The sequence below is a fragment of the Chelonoidis abingdonii genome, chromosome 4 (genome assembly GCF_003597395.2).
Source record: "Chelonoidis abingdonii isolate Lonesome George chromosome 4, CheloAbing_2.0, whole genome shotgun sequence".
Taxonomy (NCBI): Eukaryota; Metazoa; Chordata; order Testudines; family Testudinidae; genus Chelonoidis; species Chelonoidis abingdonii.
In genome coordinates, this window is record NC_133772.1 from 45,552,109 (window position 1) to 45,568,675 (window position 16,567).

Sequence of the window (16,567 nt, forward strand, 5' to 3'; positions counted from 1 at the left end):
AAACTATTGTTGTATGTAAAGTAAATAAGGTTTTTAAAATGTTTAAGAAGCTTCATTTAAAATTAAATTAAAATGCAGAGCCCCCCGGACAGGTGATCAAGACCCGGGCAGTGTGAGTACCACTGAAAAGGAGCTCGGTGCTGCCTTTGGCACCCGTGCCATAGGTTGCCTGCCCCTGTTCTAGAAGATGGCACTTGAAAAGGTCCTGTTGAAATCTATGTTACGTCAATCCTGAGTGGTGGTTACAAGTAAGAGTGAAGGCCTGGAATCTAGGAAGCCCTGAACACTAGCCTTAAATAAAAAAAAAAATAAAATTCCTGGTATCTTCTATTTTCTATTATTTATGGTTTGCCATTCATGTTGTCTATTCAGGTTAGGTAAAAATCTTTAAAGGCAGGGACATGATAGGGCTCTCTCTGAAAACAAATTATATTTATGACTGCATCAGCCGGTTTAAACTCTTCCTAAAAGCTGGTGTCCAGCAAATTAGTAAAGAATATGTTTGATTTTTTTTTTCTCTTTTGTCTGTAGAGCCCTGATACAGTCCATGTTGGAAAGGTGTGACCGTTTTCTGTGGTCTCAGCAGGCATAGCAAATATGCCAGGAAACACTGAAATGAAGTTGTGTACTGTGCATATGCTGCATTAAATTGCCTCTTAAGTTTCATCACCTCTAAGAAACAAACTCTTGTCCACACAATAATGTATTCAGCCACACTGCATGAACATAGCACCTGAATTGAGTCTTTTCTTCTACAGCTCTTCCTAAATAGTTTAAAACGTGCTTCTAAAACAGGATTCAGAAATTGCTAGATTGAAATGCTCTGATGTTTATGTTGAAATTAAGACCACAAGTGTCCTAACAGATTTGGTTTTTTTACAATAAGATTAAAAGTGCAGAATTAATCTGATAATAACTCTGAATGAATTAAAACAGTTGGTTAAAAGTACAGTCCTTTGAACATTAAATTAGGTTTGAAAATAGTGCATTTTGCCTTCAGCAACTTTTCTGTAGGTTGGTTAAGATGTAAATTTCAAAAGGATTAATTCTGTGTATATTGCCAGCATGAGCACCGAACTGTTTTTCCATCTGACATTCACTTTTGTCAATAGCTGCAGTGAATGCATGCAAGAATGCAGATTTTTCCTTAATTGTATAGAATATCTACTCTTTTGATGTATTTGTTGGAATAGCTACATCTTTATCTTAAGAGCTATGTAAAATAATGTTATGGGTTCTTGATTGCATAGTGTTGAATATGCATTAATGAATACTCATTTATTAATAGACCACCTGGAAAAAGTGTAAACACAAAGCATTCAAATGTGGGAATCTGTCAGGCGGTCATCTTCAGATGAGTAGCCACACAATCAACAGTCTTTTAGATGTCAATATTTCTTATATACTGATCTTTGATTCTTTTTGGAAGAAATGAATGCAAACTGCATACCTTTTTCTAAAATTGCCTTTTTTAAAACGTATTTTAAAGGAAGCTGTCAAGTATTGTTTTTTTAAACTTTACCACTGTTAAGATAATTAGATTATTAGAACTGATCATTTAAAAACACACAATTTTACTTAATCCATTTGCAAAAATAGCTTTATACTATTTCTGTTTACATCTGAACTGTTCCTAGAGCTTAGATAGTGAAAACGATAGTGAAAGGTTTACGTTTGGTTTTAGCTACCTTTCAGTTAAGAGCCTAATTCACTGCAATATGCTGTAGTGATCCCCAAAGATCAGCTCCCAATAAAAAATGGTTTTTTTTTCTCCTCAACTCAGCGTTTTTGAGTAAATGTTATTTGACAGTATACCTTTACATATAGACGCTGATATTTTATGTTATCCGTTTGTCTCCATCGTTTCTGCGAGTTCCAAATTAATTGATTTTATTTTAATTTAAAATTTGAATTATTTTTGGTACTGTAAGTTTCTATCTGTGAAGTTTGGTATGATTATAAAACTGGCAGTGACTGGGGTAACGCTCTTTGTCTCAATTGGAGAACAGTCACTCCCTTATGGTGGAGCATTTCAAGCTCCGCAGGCGTGGAATGAATGGTCTACAGAAATAGCTAGTGGAGGTATTCATACCTAGGTTCCTGTCTGTGAAAAGCCATTTAAACGTCTCTTTTTTTGACTTCAGCATGTTCCTGGGTAGACGATTTTCAGCTGAAGTTTGGAAACAGCCCAAATGTGCCATTCCTATCCTTTCAGGAGCACCCCATGGTCTTATTTCTCATAGGTGTACAAAGGATTGGAAGTCAGCAGGCCGGCTCAGCGATTTTTGCTGCCCCTAAGGGGAAAAACTAAAAAAAAAAAAGCCGGAGTGCGCCCCGAAAGTGGGAATGCTGCCCTTGAGGAATTGCCGCCCAAGCATGTCTTGGGAATACTGATGCTATAGCCGGCCTGAATCAGATACTTCTGTGTCGCTTCTAATTGTGGTGTTGATATGCATGAGGCTAGAACAAATTCATTGTTACCCTTTCTGTGCCTGTTTCCCTACCTCTAAAATGAGAACATTCTACCTCAGTGGGGGGTTAGAAATTGAAGCAGTTGATATTATACAGCGAAGTTCAAAGAAGTAAGATCCTATATAAGTGCAAGAATCATCTGTCTCAGGAAATACAGAACCAGTTCTCTTTGGGAAAAGTCTAGTGAATCTCTTCAGTTTAGAGGGTGAAGTGACATGGAAAAACAGCTGAAAGCTTTGTACATAAACCTTTACTTAAAATGCCACAGTAAACAGGTGCTGACTTTTACAATATATCACAAACTTTCTTTCAAAGAGCTGTTTTTTCATTGCATAGCACTGTTTGTATAACCAGTTATACAATATTTTTTAAGTGTATTGCACCTAAAATGGCCTTGTGTCATGGTTCAACTAATTTTAAGACTTTTCAAAAAGAAAAGTGTTTCTGACTTAGTCTTGATTTCCTTATTTATATGTGAATAAGATGTGAGGCTACGTGACACATTGTGACTTCATCCGAGGAAAATGCTGCGGTTGCCACACTGCAAGCATAAGAAGAAAGTGTCTCACCAATATGTTCTGAGCCATTTACACGTGTTTAACACTTTTGGCTAATCTTTGTGAATCGTGTCACCTGGCTGAATAGTAAGATTGTCTGTATATGGGTTTGCATGTCAAGACAAGAATCCAATATGTTGGTCAAACTCCAAAAGAGGTGTATTTGCAATAATACCTAAGTGATTACTTTTGGTACATTGTTTAACAAAGGAAAAAATATACAAGACCAGCTGTCAAATAGTATACATGAAAGAAGCAGAACATTCTATCCCTCTCTTAGAAAAATCACCAGCCACTCTGTATCCAGTAAAAGCAGTCTGGACTCCTCAGGAGGTAAGCGGATGCAGGGTGTTCTTAAGACTCTAGAAGACGTGTTCAATACTCTGACTTCTGTTTTAGCTTAAGTAGGTTTTTATTGGTCATGGGTTTCACAAACAGAGCAGTCATGGGTTTAACTGGAGGTATTACCCTCAAGTGTGAGGACAGCACTTTTCTGATGCTTAGCTGTCTTGCTGGACAATGGAAAGTCTTTCTCGATCTGTACTGAAACAGTACCTTTCCTCATTAGATACCTAACTCATTCTGTCTTACTGGAATGCCCAGGCTCACTTCGAGTTTCCACAATAAGCCTAGCCTTTTGATATCCTCTGAGTGGGGTGGGGTAGGTCTCAAAGATAGGCAGCCTCGATGAAATCAGTAGAATTGGTTCTACGAGTGAGTGCTGTGGTCTATTGATCTATTACTCACTTTGTGTTCCAGTTGCTCTACTGTAAACTGAGATACTCACCGCTTATATAAAAGCCTTGGAGATTCTGTGGATGAAAAAGACTGTATTACATGCAAGGAGTTCATGCAGCCTGCGGCTGGTGCATGTGATGTCAGTGTCAAGTGTGTTTCCTGCACAAACACATTTCAAAAACTCCCGTAAGAGCAATAAAGCTTCTACCTTGAAACATGCTGAAGTCAGGAAATGCATGTTAAAATTGATGTGAAGCTTTAACACTGCTTGTGTGCATGTAGCATCACAACCACCCTCAAATACTTTGTCAAACTTTGATAACTATATATTATGGCATTTTTTCTGATAGCCTAGACACCTGTGTTGATTTATATGACTGTGTACAATCCTAAGTCACACATGCAGTTTGTGAAAATAGTTTATACACAAGATATACAGTTAATTAGGCCAGGGCCCTGCATCATCCGCTCCTCTTACAAGATTGTAGAAATACTGTAACTGCATTCTTTGAGGTGTTTTCAACTATGTGATTATATACACTAGTGCAACAACAAACAGCTGTGGAATCTTATTTTGCCTGTGTAAATTAAGAACTTGAGAAAGTTATGGAATTGAACTTTTAAAAGAAAAAAACATTCTGTAAGAACACCCTGAATTTCACTGAATTATGCATATACTGAATTGAACAACTGTATACATGGAACAGATGAAGGTTTTAACATTGAGGAATATTAAAGGACTGTCTGCATGATATTGTAGAATTACCATCATACTGCTTGTGACTGTTTGCACGTTAGCTTGTGCAGTCCGAAGGCAGTTGGCTGGCATCTGCATGGCAAAGTTAGCCACAGCAGCATACTCTTCTTAGGACATCAGTTAAAAGCACCACAATCATACCAATCAGTGTTTAAAGACAAGGCGAGATTCTTAACCTCATGCCTGCCAATCCAAAGTACTGTTACAAGGAAGTTCCTTTTTCTTACGCAGATTATAGTTTATCTCCAGTCATTTTGCTCTTCAAGTTTTTTGTTACCATAGGACAAAATGTACTGAATGGATTGTTTCAAATTTTATAATAAAAAATAATAAGAGTTTCCTTTGGTGGGGACCAGGCCTGTAAATTCAGTGCAGAAGCTTGAATGTTTCAGAATGTAGAGTGAATGAAAAGAGGGCTAAAGGAACATGTAGATCACCTTAAAACCACGTTCAGAGAGCTCCAGCTATACAATCACTGCTACTTTAAATGATGATGTGCAGTGTCTCTGGTAGGCAGCTATAGACGGTCTGAAAAACTAATGCATTTACAATAAGTGGTATCCAGCAAGTTGATTATCTAAGGGAAATGCAGGTGTAACTGAGGGACTACTGAGTTCTAAACTCTTCTCAGCTTTGTTATAAAGTAGTGAATGCTATCCAGGATAACAGTACCTAGGAGTTATCTTTCCTTTTTTACAAGATCAGTTGAGTTTGTCTAGAAAAGTGTAGATGCTCATGGGAATAAAATGAGTTAAGATTAAAGGAAAGTACACTGATTCAGCCTATTCATTTGCTGCCAAGGCTGTTACTGTTGAATAAACACTTCCAAAAGCTTCCGGAAAGCTCAAAAAGATGGTCAACAGGGCATTGAGCATGGACGATACAGCTACGGTCTGTGTTTGAAGTCATATAGAATTCTGATGGACTAGTGAGCAGGACTGATTTAGCACTGGTTTCACAAACTCCCAAGCAATGATGACTTTATTCAGATTACATTCCCATAAGAACCACATTGACCATTTACAAGATCTGCTGTTTAGTTTGCAAACTTTAGAGGGCAAAGTCTGACCTGAACTAGTAGATATTTACCTGCATTTTTGCAGTTAGACTCAATAACGGTTTTACCTATTACCGCCCATGCACTGATCGGAGAATGTAAAACGTATTTACTCCATTTAGATAACATTTTGATAGTTAAGGTTGTTTTTTATCACAAATGAAAACATTTTACAAAGTAACCTGAATTACTGATAGAGCTCATGATTCCAATCCACAGGTAATATTTTGAATGAAAGGATATTTTTGTAACTCTTCATATAACTGCATCTAGCTTATGGTTTAGATCTTGCCAACAAAGCTACACATTAAGTTAACCGCTATTCAGACAAATTAACCTCTCCCTTTAGTGATCATAATGGTGGTAATAAAAGTTAGTTGATGTTACTCAAAGTTCAAAATTTTGACACATTTCCATCTAAATTTAAAAGGGGAAAAAATTAAAATGTCTGCAAAGATGACATCTCATTTCTGACCAGCTCTGGTAATTTGAGTTTTATTATTTATTTCTATTACCATAGCCTCTTCAAGCCAAGGTCATGGACCAGGTCCCATTGGCTAGGCACTGTACAAACAATTATACATAAGGATAAAACTGATTTGGTGTTTATGGTACATGCCAGATGATTACTTAAAACTTCTGCATAAAAATCTCATATAAACCATTACTCATTTTATGAATTAAAAAAAAAAAATAGAAGCAAGTCAGAAGAAGTGACTGCCTGCAACTTCTGGTAAATGATGGACATGACATCATATCAGGCATTGCTTAAGTAATTGATCCTTGGATCTACAAAGAGAGACAATACAGACACTGACCAATTGAATGCAGGAAGACTCAAGAAGAAATAAAGGAATTTACTGCAGTAAATTCCCAACAGAAGCAATGTTTGTTGGCATTCAACAAGCAAATAATTGCCCAATATGAATTTATCCATGTTTCTGTAAATTATTTCCTATTTGCTCTTAGAGATAAGGCTTCCTATAAATAAAGTTCTATTTTTCTTGTGAGAATCCATCAGAAAGAACTCAGTGTTTTCAGGGGCTTTGCAATATAGCACCGGTAAGTTTAATTCTAAATGGAAACTTCATATTTATACCATTTTACCTTGCTTTGTATTCAATATTTTTCTTATAATAAGTGATTTTTATGATATAGAAACTGTTAACCAGAAACTTAAACTTCTATATTTACATCTTAGCTCTGAGACTGATGCTGTGATGGCAGAGAACATTTCATTTTTCTAAGTATAAATCATTACTTTGGGAGCTTTTCTGAATTGTGTGTGATCCTTTTGATCCATGTACCTGTTCTAAAGCGGTTATAAGAGGAACAAACATTATGGATGGAGTCTTGAAAATATTGCCCAGTTTTATGACATACTTTCCTTCTGTTACAGCCTAAATAAGTGAACTATGAAGTTCTACAACTGCATGTTGCTTTTGTCCCTGGTACTCTGTGTCAGTGCCCAGAACTGGTTCACTGATGCTGGAGCATTCGTAAGGGATGCTTACAGAGGTATGCTTTTTATTCACTGCATGTTTGACATCCAAACTGTTCTCAAAAGTTTTATATGCAAGCAGAATGGTGTAGCTATTAATAAAATTAATAAAAACCCAACAAAGCCAAGCCAAAGGCAGGAGCTCTAGAACAATTTTTGATACATTCTGGTAAATAAGAAATTTCCTCAGTTCTTCACAAAAAGATACATTAGATTTTTTTTTCTGATCCCTTAAAAAAATGCAGTTTTAGGTCCCTCATTGGGAGTCCAAGCACAAGGCTGCTGAATCAAAGCAAATCAGATGGCAGGTATGGGCCCTAGATTGTACTAAGTCCTATGGATCATAATTAAACAGATATTTTCACCAGACAAGGTTCATTTAACATTTAGCAAGATGTTTAACTGCAACCTGTGCACCCGACTGACCATGTTCTGACTTTAACTGTTGCAGTTGCCTGATGTGGCTCTCAGTGGGTCTCGTAAAATCTGGAGGCATAAAAATGCACTGATAAGTAATGGTTACCTTTTATTTGTTAGTTCTTGGTTGTGTGAGAGGTGTATGCCATTCCCAGTAAAGGAAATACAGCATACTGTAAATTGTTTGTTTGAATAATTTCAGAAGTTTTCCTTCCCCCTCCTGGAAATGTTTCTGGGGTCAGATAACTTGGGTTCTGATTCAGCACTACAGGAATGAGCATCTTCTGCAAGGTGCTGAACTTCTCTAATTCCCAGTCTGGTGAGTTGAGGGCATTCAACACCTTGCAGAACTGCATTCTTAGGTCTTGACTGAGGAAAATAAATCTTAAGCATGTGCTTAAGCACCCTTCCTGAAAAGAGATGCGTTGAATCGGGGAGATATGTGAGGTTTTGTCTGGATGGAGATGTGGATCACGTTGTAGTGGACCACCAGGTCGTATTCTGTTATGATTTATTTAGTCTCAAGAAACAACTCAGCATCATCTTTGATTCTAGTTATTGTCTCCTATTTGCCACGACACTTTTTTGACCCAAATATCCTCACATTTCTACTTTTAGGTTGATACTCCATGATCGCTCACTTTTGCTGTAAGAAGTGTTGGCGTTTTCTTTAAAACTATAGCGATAGATACAGGTTCATGTCTATGAAATCAGATTTCTTATTCTCACATTGTACACTCATAGCCTAAAGATTCTCATCAGTTTGTCCCCAATTGTCTCCAGTCTAAATCAGTTTAGAAGTTGTTAGTTAAATTGCTGCAAAACCCTGGAATAGACACTCCTACAAATGCCTTAAATGGATTTAGTTTAAATGGACTTAAGTGTGTCAGTGATTTAACTAAATTGGTTTCTAAACAGATTTAGTTACATTGATGCAGAAACCATCTGTAACAAAGCCCGAAAGGAGACTGATGCTTCTAACTTGGAATCACACCTCTACTCCATTGTCCTGGTGACCCTTAGAAAAGCACTGAGAGAAATTTGAGGGTTTCTTTGTCCCAAAGATATTGCAACAGAGTTTTGTTGGAGATTCTATGGTTTTATGAGAACCTTTCTCAAAGGAACTCCTTTCCATCTCCTCCTCCAAAGATGTCACCTGATGGAAGCTACAGTTAAGAAAGCATAACTAGCTGCAAATCCCTGTATCTCTAAAGGGAGGCCTGGGTACCAAAGAAAGCTGGGCAAATTTTTTGGAGGGACAAATATTAAATACACCAAAAAATCCATTTCAGGGGGACCCTGCAACTTTTTGCAAATTTTGGTCAAATTTGGCAAATAGTTTAGGCTGGAAAAAAACTTCAAACCTAATAATTTTCACAGTGGCCTATTCTGACATTTTGCTGCAAAAATGTTCATTCAAATCAACCTGAACAATTTTTTTTGTTTTTCATTTTGTTGAGAAAAACCATAACAAATCAGTTTTGGTTGAAACGAAACAGTCTTCTTTGGATTTCTCAGATCTTCCACTGAACCAAAAAATCAAGTATTTTCTCAGTGGTATATAGGAGCCTTTCTGCCTTCTCTAGAAGCACTAAACTTGGAAGCCACTGTGGTGATGTGACTAGAATGGTGCTTGACTGCTTCAGAGGAATGTGGGTGAAATAACATCAAAGTTTTGTTTTAAATTTGCAGTTTCTCTATAATCCTTTCTCTCTTCTCCAGGCGCTGAGGATATGTGGCGTGCATACAGCGACATGCGGGAAGCGAATTATCAAAATGCAGATAAATATTTCCATGCTCGTGGGAATTATGATGCTGCCCAAAGAGGGCCTGGCGGTAAATGGGCAGCAGAAGTTATTAGGTAATGGATTCTACTTGGATTATGAGTTAAAAGTTGGTAAAGAGCTATGCAATCAAAGTACTATGAAGTTCATTGTAATTCATAACTAGTTATTGTCCTCTGTGAAGCAAGGACATTTTTATTTAACCTCTGGCTAAGTGTGAAGACTGTGCCCATTCTTGAGTTGTAAAGGTGATTTCTGAGCTGACCTATTTGGATATGTTCTGATATCAGATCTCATTATTATGTGCTAGGAGACTGACGTTTTCACCCCAGGGCTTTTAAAATTTAAATAATTGCAGGACCTCCCTTTAATCTAGAATCGGTACATATTGCCCTTGGTATTTCGTCCAAGGAAAACTACCATCATAGGTTCACTTGCAGTCCTCTAACGAGGACCGTTTTAAAATATTGCTGTTGAACGTGATGACTATGATACAAAGGAGCTTATGAGGAGTGGGTAGAACTTAGTGGAGGCAAGTAATGGGAAAGCTTTTTAATTCACAACTGCACTGATGCACTTCTGGGATGACTTCTGCTATTCACAGACAGGCTAAGATTTGTGTCTGTGTTTGTGTGTGACAAGGTAGCTGAGCTAATATCTTTCATTGGAACAACTTGTATTGATGAGGTATTTGTGTGGGTCCTCAGTTTTATGGAAAAGCAGAGATTAAGCTATGGGGGATGAGTGAAAAGTAAATCCTTTAGTTATTGAGATTTGATAATAAACTGTCTAAGATAATCTTTGTTTCCTCTTTCCAGTGATGCTAGGGAAGGTTGGCAGGGTGGCATTAGTGGCAGAGGAGCAGAAGACACACGTCAAGACCAGGAGGCAAATGCATGGGGCCGAAGTGGAGGAGACCCAAACCGCTACAGACCAGAGGGCCTTCCCTCGAAATACTAATGCAGTCTGTAATACTTTACAATGGTTCAATTTTTCTACAAGCTGTGAAAAACCACAATAAATACAATCTTAAATTTCTGAAGCTCTCAGTGAATGAACAAACGTCCTCAGCTACATGAGAGAGGATAAAAAGCAATATACATACAAATGTTTCATGCTTTGGGGCCAAAGGTAACCCTTAACTGCCCAGGATTTGGAAGAATCTTCCAGATTGAGTAAAGGACAATCCATTAAATAATTTGTTGCATATTCCTGTGAAGTAGCGGGCACTGGCCACTGTCAGGGACAGGCTACTGGACTACTGTGATCCATTGTGATAATTCTCGTTGTTGTTGTTATCCCCATTTTACAGAGAGGGATCTGAGAGATGTTAATTGACTTGCCTAACATCACAGGGGAGTCTACAGCAGAGGTAGGAATGGAGTCCAGTCCTCTAACCATAGACCATCCTACCTGGCTAATTAGTTTGGGGCGTAAAAACCACCATACAAAGGTTTAGGTATCATGGCAAAAACAGAAATTTTGGGGGCAGGTCAGAAGGAAAGTTAACATTTGAAATGAAAGGTTGAAAACACATTTTCCATGGTGCTGAGAGTCTAGGTCCACTTTAATAAGCAGTAATGGTGCTTATGTTTTAAAAGTATATATTTATTGTTATCAGGTGGGTAGAACCTCAGTTCCTTCTGAGGTCAGGCTAGAAAGGTTGGATCCAACTCACTGGATGAAATTTCCCATTGTTGCCAAAAAGCAGGAGTGAGTGGAAACAGCACCAGACAGGGGTGACAAAACTAAGTTCAGGACTAGTTAATGTACATTGATAAAAACGTGGAAACGCTATTGGGTTTAAAAGGCTCAATGCTCACAACTTGAAGTCAAAAAGAAAGTAAAGGAAAGGAGAAGCACAAAACCAAATCAAAATGAAACCAGTGTTTTCTGGTTGTATGCATCCCGGTCTTTGGATAGTTACCAGGCAGCTGACAACAGTCTCATTAAAGTTTTCTGGTAATGCGTTTACCCTAACATCTTCACTTAAAAACAAAGGAATCTTAGAAATTCAAAATCATGTCAGCCTAACAGTCCTGAAGAACAACTCTGTGCAAATCAGAAGCTTTTCTCTCTCCCCAACAGCAGTTGGTCCAATAGACATTATTGCCTCACCCACCTTGTGCCTCTAATAGCCAGGGAGCACTAGAACTACAACAACACTGTAATTAGCCCCTGGTCCCACTCTTGAACCAAAGCTCAAACAAATGTGCAGCGTGCAGTGGGGGGTTCTTAGCATGACTGTTCAAATAATTTTTAAGGCCTTTCCTCAATTTTTAGGGTAAAAGTGCACAGTCATTTGGCCTCGAATCTATCACAGACAATTTCTTGGAGACAGACCAAGTCATTTGTAACTGACAAACATTTACAGGATCTTGGACTTATTAAAGTATCTTTCATAGGATAGAGAACATACCTATTTATAGCCTTGTTGATTAAAACTCTAATCCAAATCCCATTGAAGCCAGAGAGAGTCCTTCCATTGGCTTAAATGGTCTTTGGATCAGGTCTGCATATCCTATTTTGGTAAACATATAGACACTCATATTTACCAGCTACTTGAATCTGGGGATTCGAATTCATGTGTTAGGGATTTTTTTGGGGACGGGTAGCTATGAAAAACCTCAACCTCTTTCCTCAGTAGCTTATTTGGGCTTAGTGGAATTTACTTACTAACACAATATTTTAGATATAATTTACAGAGGTTAGTGAAACCTCCTACAAGTCAATTACCAGAATGCACCATAACATGGAGCATCTGGCAGAGATCCTCCAAGTCAGTCTTTCTGCATTAATCTGTGCAGAGTCCCACACTATACCCTCAAATCCTTTCAGAGTAGGGGCTTGATCCAAGTATGGCAGGAGTGGTCATGGCACTGCTACTCCCTTTTGGCTGTCATGGGTGATTTGATCTGGAGAACATCCTCAACACAGTTTCCTTAAGATCTCCAGGTTTATTTCCCTGCAGCTTTCAAGACTCGTGCAGAGCGGAAGGCTATTAATTTCTTGTTCTCTACCACTTGACTTTGGAATGTCTGCATCGTTTTTGAATTTCACAGGTCTCTCTGCGTTTCATTCCCCCCCCTCCTCCTTTTGCATATGTGTTTTTCAAAATTATGTTGTACAGGCATTTCCATTTCGGGAATACATTTGGGTGCTCATCATGTTCACAGAGTGATGATTTACATGGTAGGTTTGCATAAAAATCGGATTTGCTTGTCCTGTGGTCACAGGCGTACTTCGCCTTTCGACATTCGATTTAAGTAAGAACAGCGACTTATAGATGTTTCTAGAAATTGACACCCTGATTCACTTGTAACATGGGTTACTTTACGATGCTTGTTCCTCTGGGTTTGACGATCTTTCACGTTTAACTTTATGATCACAATGTTCAGGAACCAATTAGTGTGTATAGTTCTGCAGGCGTCTGGAAGTGCTTTCTATAATTGCTGTGAATATTACTGTCATACTTCATATAAATGACTACATAGTGAAAGTTCAGAGTGGATGCTCTGGCTTACTGGGTCTGAAGACTATGGTCTATGCTCAGGTGCTGGTTGGTTTCTTTATTCCTTGAGCAGTTACATTATTTTGAGATCAACTGATTCTACGTACATCTCAATGAGAACATTGGAGGGTTGGAATGTCTCGGGTGAGGCAGGGTTGGGGGGGGCCTCTGTGCTTTGACTGAGTGCTGACTTGTGGGTTTGCAGGGTGTGCTGTGGGTGGCTGAGGCGCTGTCATGTGTGTGTGAAGGCGAGGCAGGGGACCTGTGCGGGTGGCTAAGGGGTGGCTGTGGAGGCGGGCTGCAGGGTGGGCGCTGTGGATCGGTGAGGCGCTGTCTGTGAGAGGCCGGGGCGCTATGGAGTAGCTGACAGTTGCTGTTCTGTCTGAGGGAGGTTGGGCTGCAGTGGCCGTTGGCGTATGCTTGAAGTAGGATTAATGTTAATGTTAAATTAAGAATGGATTAAAGAAATTGTTGTATGTACCGTTAAGTAGCAATTAAGAAATGTTGAAATATCAGGTGTCAGGAAAAGATACGAGTATGATGAACACCATGAGGGTGTTAATGGCGAAACATTAACAGAAGATCTGTATAGTTAAGTACAGGAAATAGATATGCATGGCTAGCAGGTAACTTATCAGATTCTGGTGTCCTTTTGTTATCTTTGCTAAATGGCTCCCCGTTTTATTCTGTATAAATAAGATTGTTTGGTTCGTTGTATGGTTGCTCACATTATTCCTGGGTGTTTAGCAGGCGCTGTGCTATAACAGATGTGGGTGACTAAACTGTGAGTCCTGGTCTAACTTTGGACAGTGGCTGAGGCGCTGGTCTTGGGAGCAGGGCATGCAGTGGTGTTTGTGAAGCGTGAGGCGCTGTCGTGTGGGTGGGTTAGTGTACAGGCAGGGTGGCTTTATGAATTGTGGGGCCCGATTTGATACACTGTGGCGGTCGTAGGGGCTTTCAGTGGACACTTCAACGGTGTATGGGGTCCACTCCAGGTCTTCAGTAGCACTTCGCGGCAGGGTGGTTCTGCTTCAGGTTCTTCTGCCGGAGCCCCAAAGGACCCACTGCTCCATCTGCAATGTTCTGAAGACCTGGACTCTGCCCCCCGGTGTGCTGGGATTCCTGTCCTAACCACCCCGACTTGAAACTTTTGGAGCTGCAAGTTTGAACTACAGAGTTTCTCCTCAGAGTAACTGCCTCCACCCCTTCCTTGCATAGTTTAAAAATTTACTGTTTCACAGCATTCCATTCTGGAAACAATTGTTGGGTCTATCAAGTATCATCAATGGTGATATAAAGGTAGTTTGCTCTTAAAACACAGCTGTAACTCGACGCTTACTGACATTCGACTTAAGAAGAAAGCACTTGATGTTTCTGAATGACACCCGATTCAACTTGCAACCATTGTTTTCAATGACATTGGCATCGATGGTTCCTGGTCCAAAGTTACAACATTTCACTTAGGACAACAATTTCAGAACCAATTGTGTCGTTAAGTCCAAGACTGTCTGTAGTGCTTTTAAAGTGATGTGAAATACCTGCAACTACACAACATGAACTACAAGTGAAATGTTCAAGCTGGATGTGCTGGGCTTACTGGTCCTGACTATGGATCTATGCTCAGGTGCTGGTTGGTTTCTTATTCCACTTGAGCAAGTTAATTTTTTGAGATCAACTGATCTCACGACATTCCAATGAAACTTAGGAGGTTGGAATGTCTCTGGTGAGGCAGGGTTGGGGGGCTCTGTGCATGACTGAGATGCTGACTGTGGTTGCAGGGGGTGCTGTGGGGTGGCTGAGGCCATGGTTGGTGTGAGGCGAGCTGCAGGCCACTGTGGTGGCTAAGGTGCTGGCTGTGGAGGCAGGCTGCAGGGGCGCTGTGGATCGCTGAGGCGCGCTGTTGGAGAGCCGGGGCGCTATGGAGAGCTGAAGTGCTGTCTTCTGAGGGAGGTTGGGGCTGCAGTGGCCGTTGGGGTATGGAAGTAGAATTAATTATATTGTAAAAATAAGAATGGATTAAAGAATTGTTGTATGTACCTTTAAGCAAATTAAAGAAATGTTGAAATACAGTGTCAGGAAAGAAACAGTATAGGCATAAACAGGTGTTAATGGCGAAACATTAACAAAGATCTGTAATTAATAGTAAGGAAATAAGATATCATGGCTAGCCAGTAAACTTATCAGATTCTGCTGTCCTTTGTTTCTTTCTAAAGCCTCCCCCCTTTATTCTGTATAAAATAAAGATAGTTGGTGTCTTGTATGTGGCTCACATTATCGGGTGTATAGCAGAGCGCTGTGCTAAATAACAGATGTGGCTGACAAACTGTGAGTCCTGAGTCTAACTTGACGGTGGCTGAGGCGCTGTCTTGGGAGCAGGGCTTGCAGTGGTGTTGTGAGCCGGCTGAGGCGCTGTCTGTGGGGTAGGCTACAGGCAGGGCTGGCTTAATGAATTGTGGGGCCCGATTTGAATACCTGTGGCGGTCTGGGGCTTCAGTGGACACTTCAACGGTGGGATGGGGTCCACTCCAGTCTCAGTAGCACTTCGGCGGCAGGGGGTCTGCTTCAGGTCTTCTGCGGCACCAAAGGACCCTGCCACCGAAATGCTTCCGAAGACCTGGACCTGCCCCCCGCGTGTGCTGGGTATCCCCTATTTTGTATCCATCATTAACTAAAAGTGAGCACATCACGTACAAAGCTCTCAAGAGCAGCATTAAAGAAAGATAAAGCCAGAAACAGGAAAGAGGATAGGAAAACAGCTGCAACAGCATAATTAAGGAAAAATTCTAGTAGGCAAGGTAATAGCTGGACTGTGCACTAGCCAGCATGAGGACAATGATTAGCTGTAATAGGCTAAAGATAAGAAAATGGCTTGTTTATTGGCTGAAGCTTCCGATCCATGAGGGTAGCATGCGCTCCTAAAAGGTATATAACTTCTATGTAATCTGCAGCCTGGGTCTCTCCCTGACTAGCAGAGGGATACCACGTTCGAACATTGTTTGAACCTTGCGCAATAAACCTTTGTTGTTTGGACACTCTGTCAATCTTTGGTTTTTGTGCCTCAGCCTAGAAAGGAATGGTGCCTGGTCTACAGGTATAATTCACAACAGCAGGTTCTATGGGAGGGTGCTCCCTGCTCACTCCTCACCGCTAGTCCTCTGGACTTTTTCCATTGGGACTCTCTCCCATGAGCCGCCCTGGCACCATCTCCATTTATACTCTGAGCCAGCTGTGTGCCCTGCAGCCGGTTTACTTCCAAACTGTGCCATCAGAACAACTACTCCACATGTTTCACTTCCTCACTAAACTAAAGGAGAATAAAAAGGAAAGATACAAGTCTAAGAGGTGAGTATAATAGGTTGACCAGAGAAGTGAGACAGAAAGTAAAGAGAGTCCAGAACAGCTAGATAAATGAACAGTGTAAAGAAGCAGAGAAATAAACAAAGAGAAGTGTGACACAAGTTGTATTGCGAGATAAGAAAACTGAATGGGACATATAAATTGAAGCTGTCAACAGTGAAAGACAAGAAGCAAAGCACAAAGGAGGGAAATAATATTTTGAAGAGTTGTATAGAGTATGGAACACAGTAGACGAAATGGTCCCAGAAAAGTTTTCCTGTACAAGTGAGGGGAGAATGGAAGCTGGAGTTCTTGGAAGTAAAGATTTCACTAGAAAGTCTGAAAAAGGAAAAGGTGCTGGGAATTAACAACATACCCACAGAGCAGTTTGGTGCAGATGAGGAACACACATTAAAGGCAATGCACAATCTATTTAA

At 39.9% G+C, this 16,567-nt stretch overlaps 1 protein-coding gene across 1 annotated transcript in view; it reads left to right on the top strand.

Moving 5' to 3' along the window:
- Positions 1-16,567, top strand: part of LOC116838377 (serum amyloid A protein) — a 131,187-nt gene that overhangs the window by 3,040 nt on the left and 111,580 nt on the right. Inside the window, exons 2-4 of the mRNA XM_075065118.1 lie at positions 30-2,217; positions 3,289-6,643; positions 6,981-7,099. Coding sequence (XP_074921219.1) covers positions 6,997-7,099 — 103 coding nt within the window. The 5' untranslated portion in view covers positions 30-2,217; positions 3,289-6,643; positions 6,981-6,996. The remainder of the gene's footprint in view (positions 1-29; positions 2,218-3,288; positions 6,644-6,980; positions 7,100-16,567) is intronic.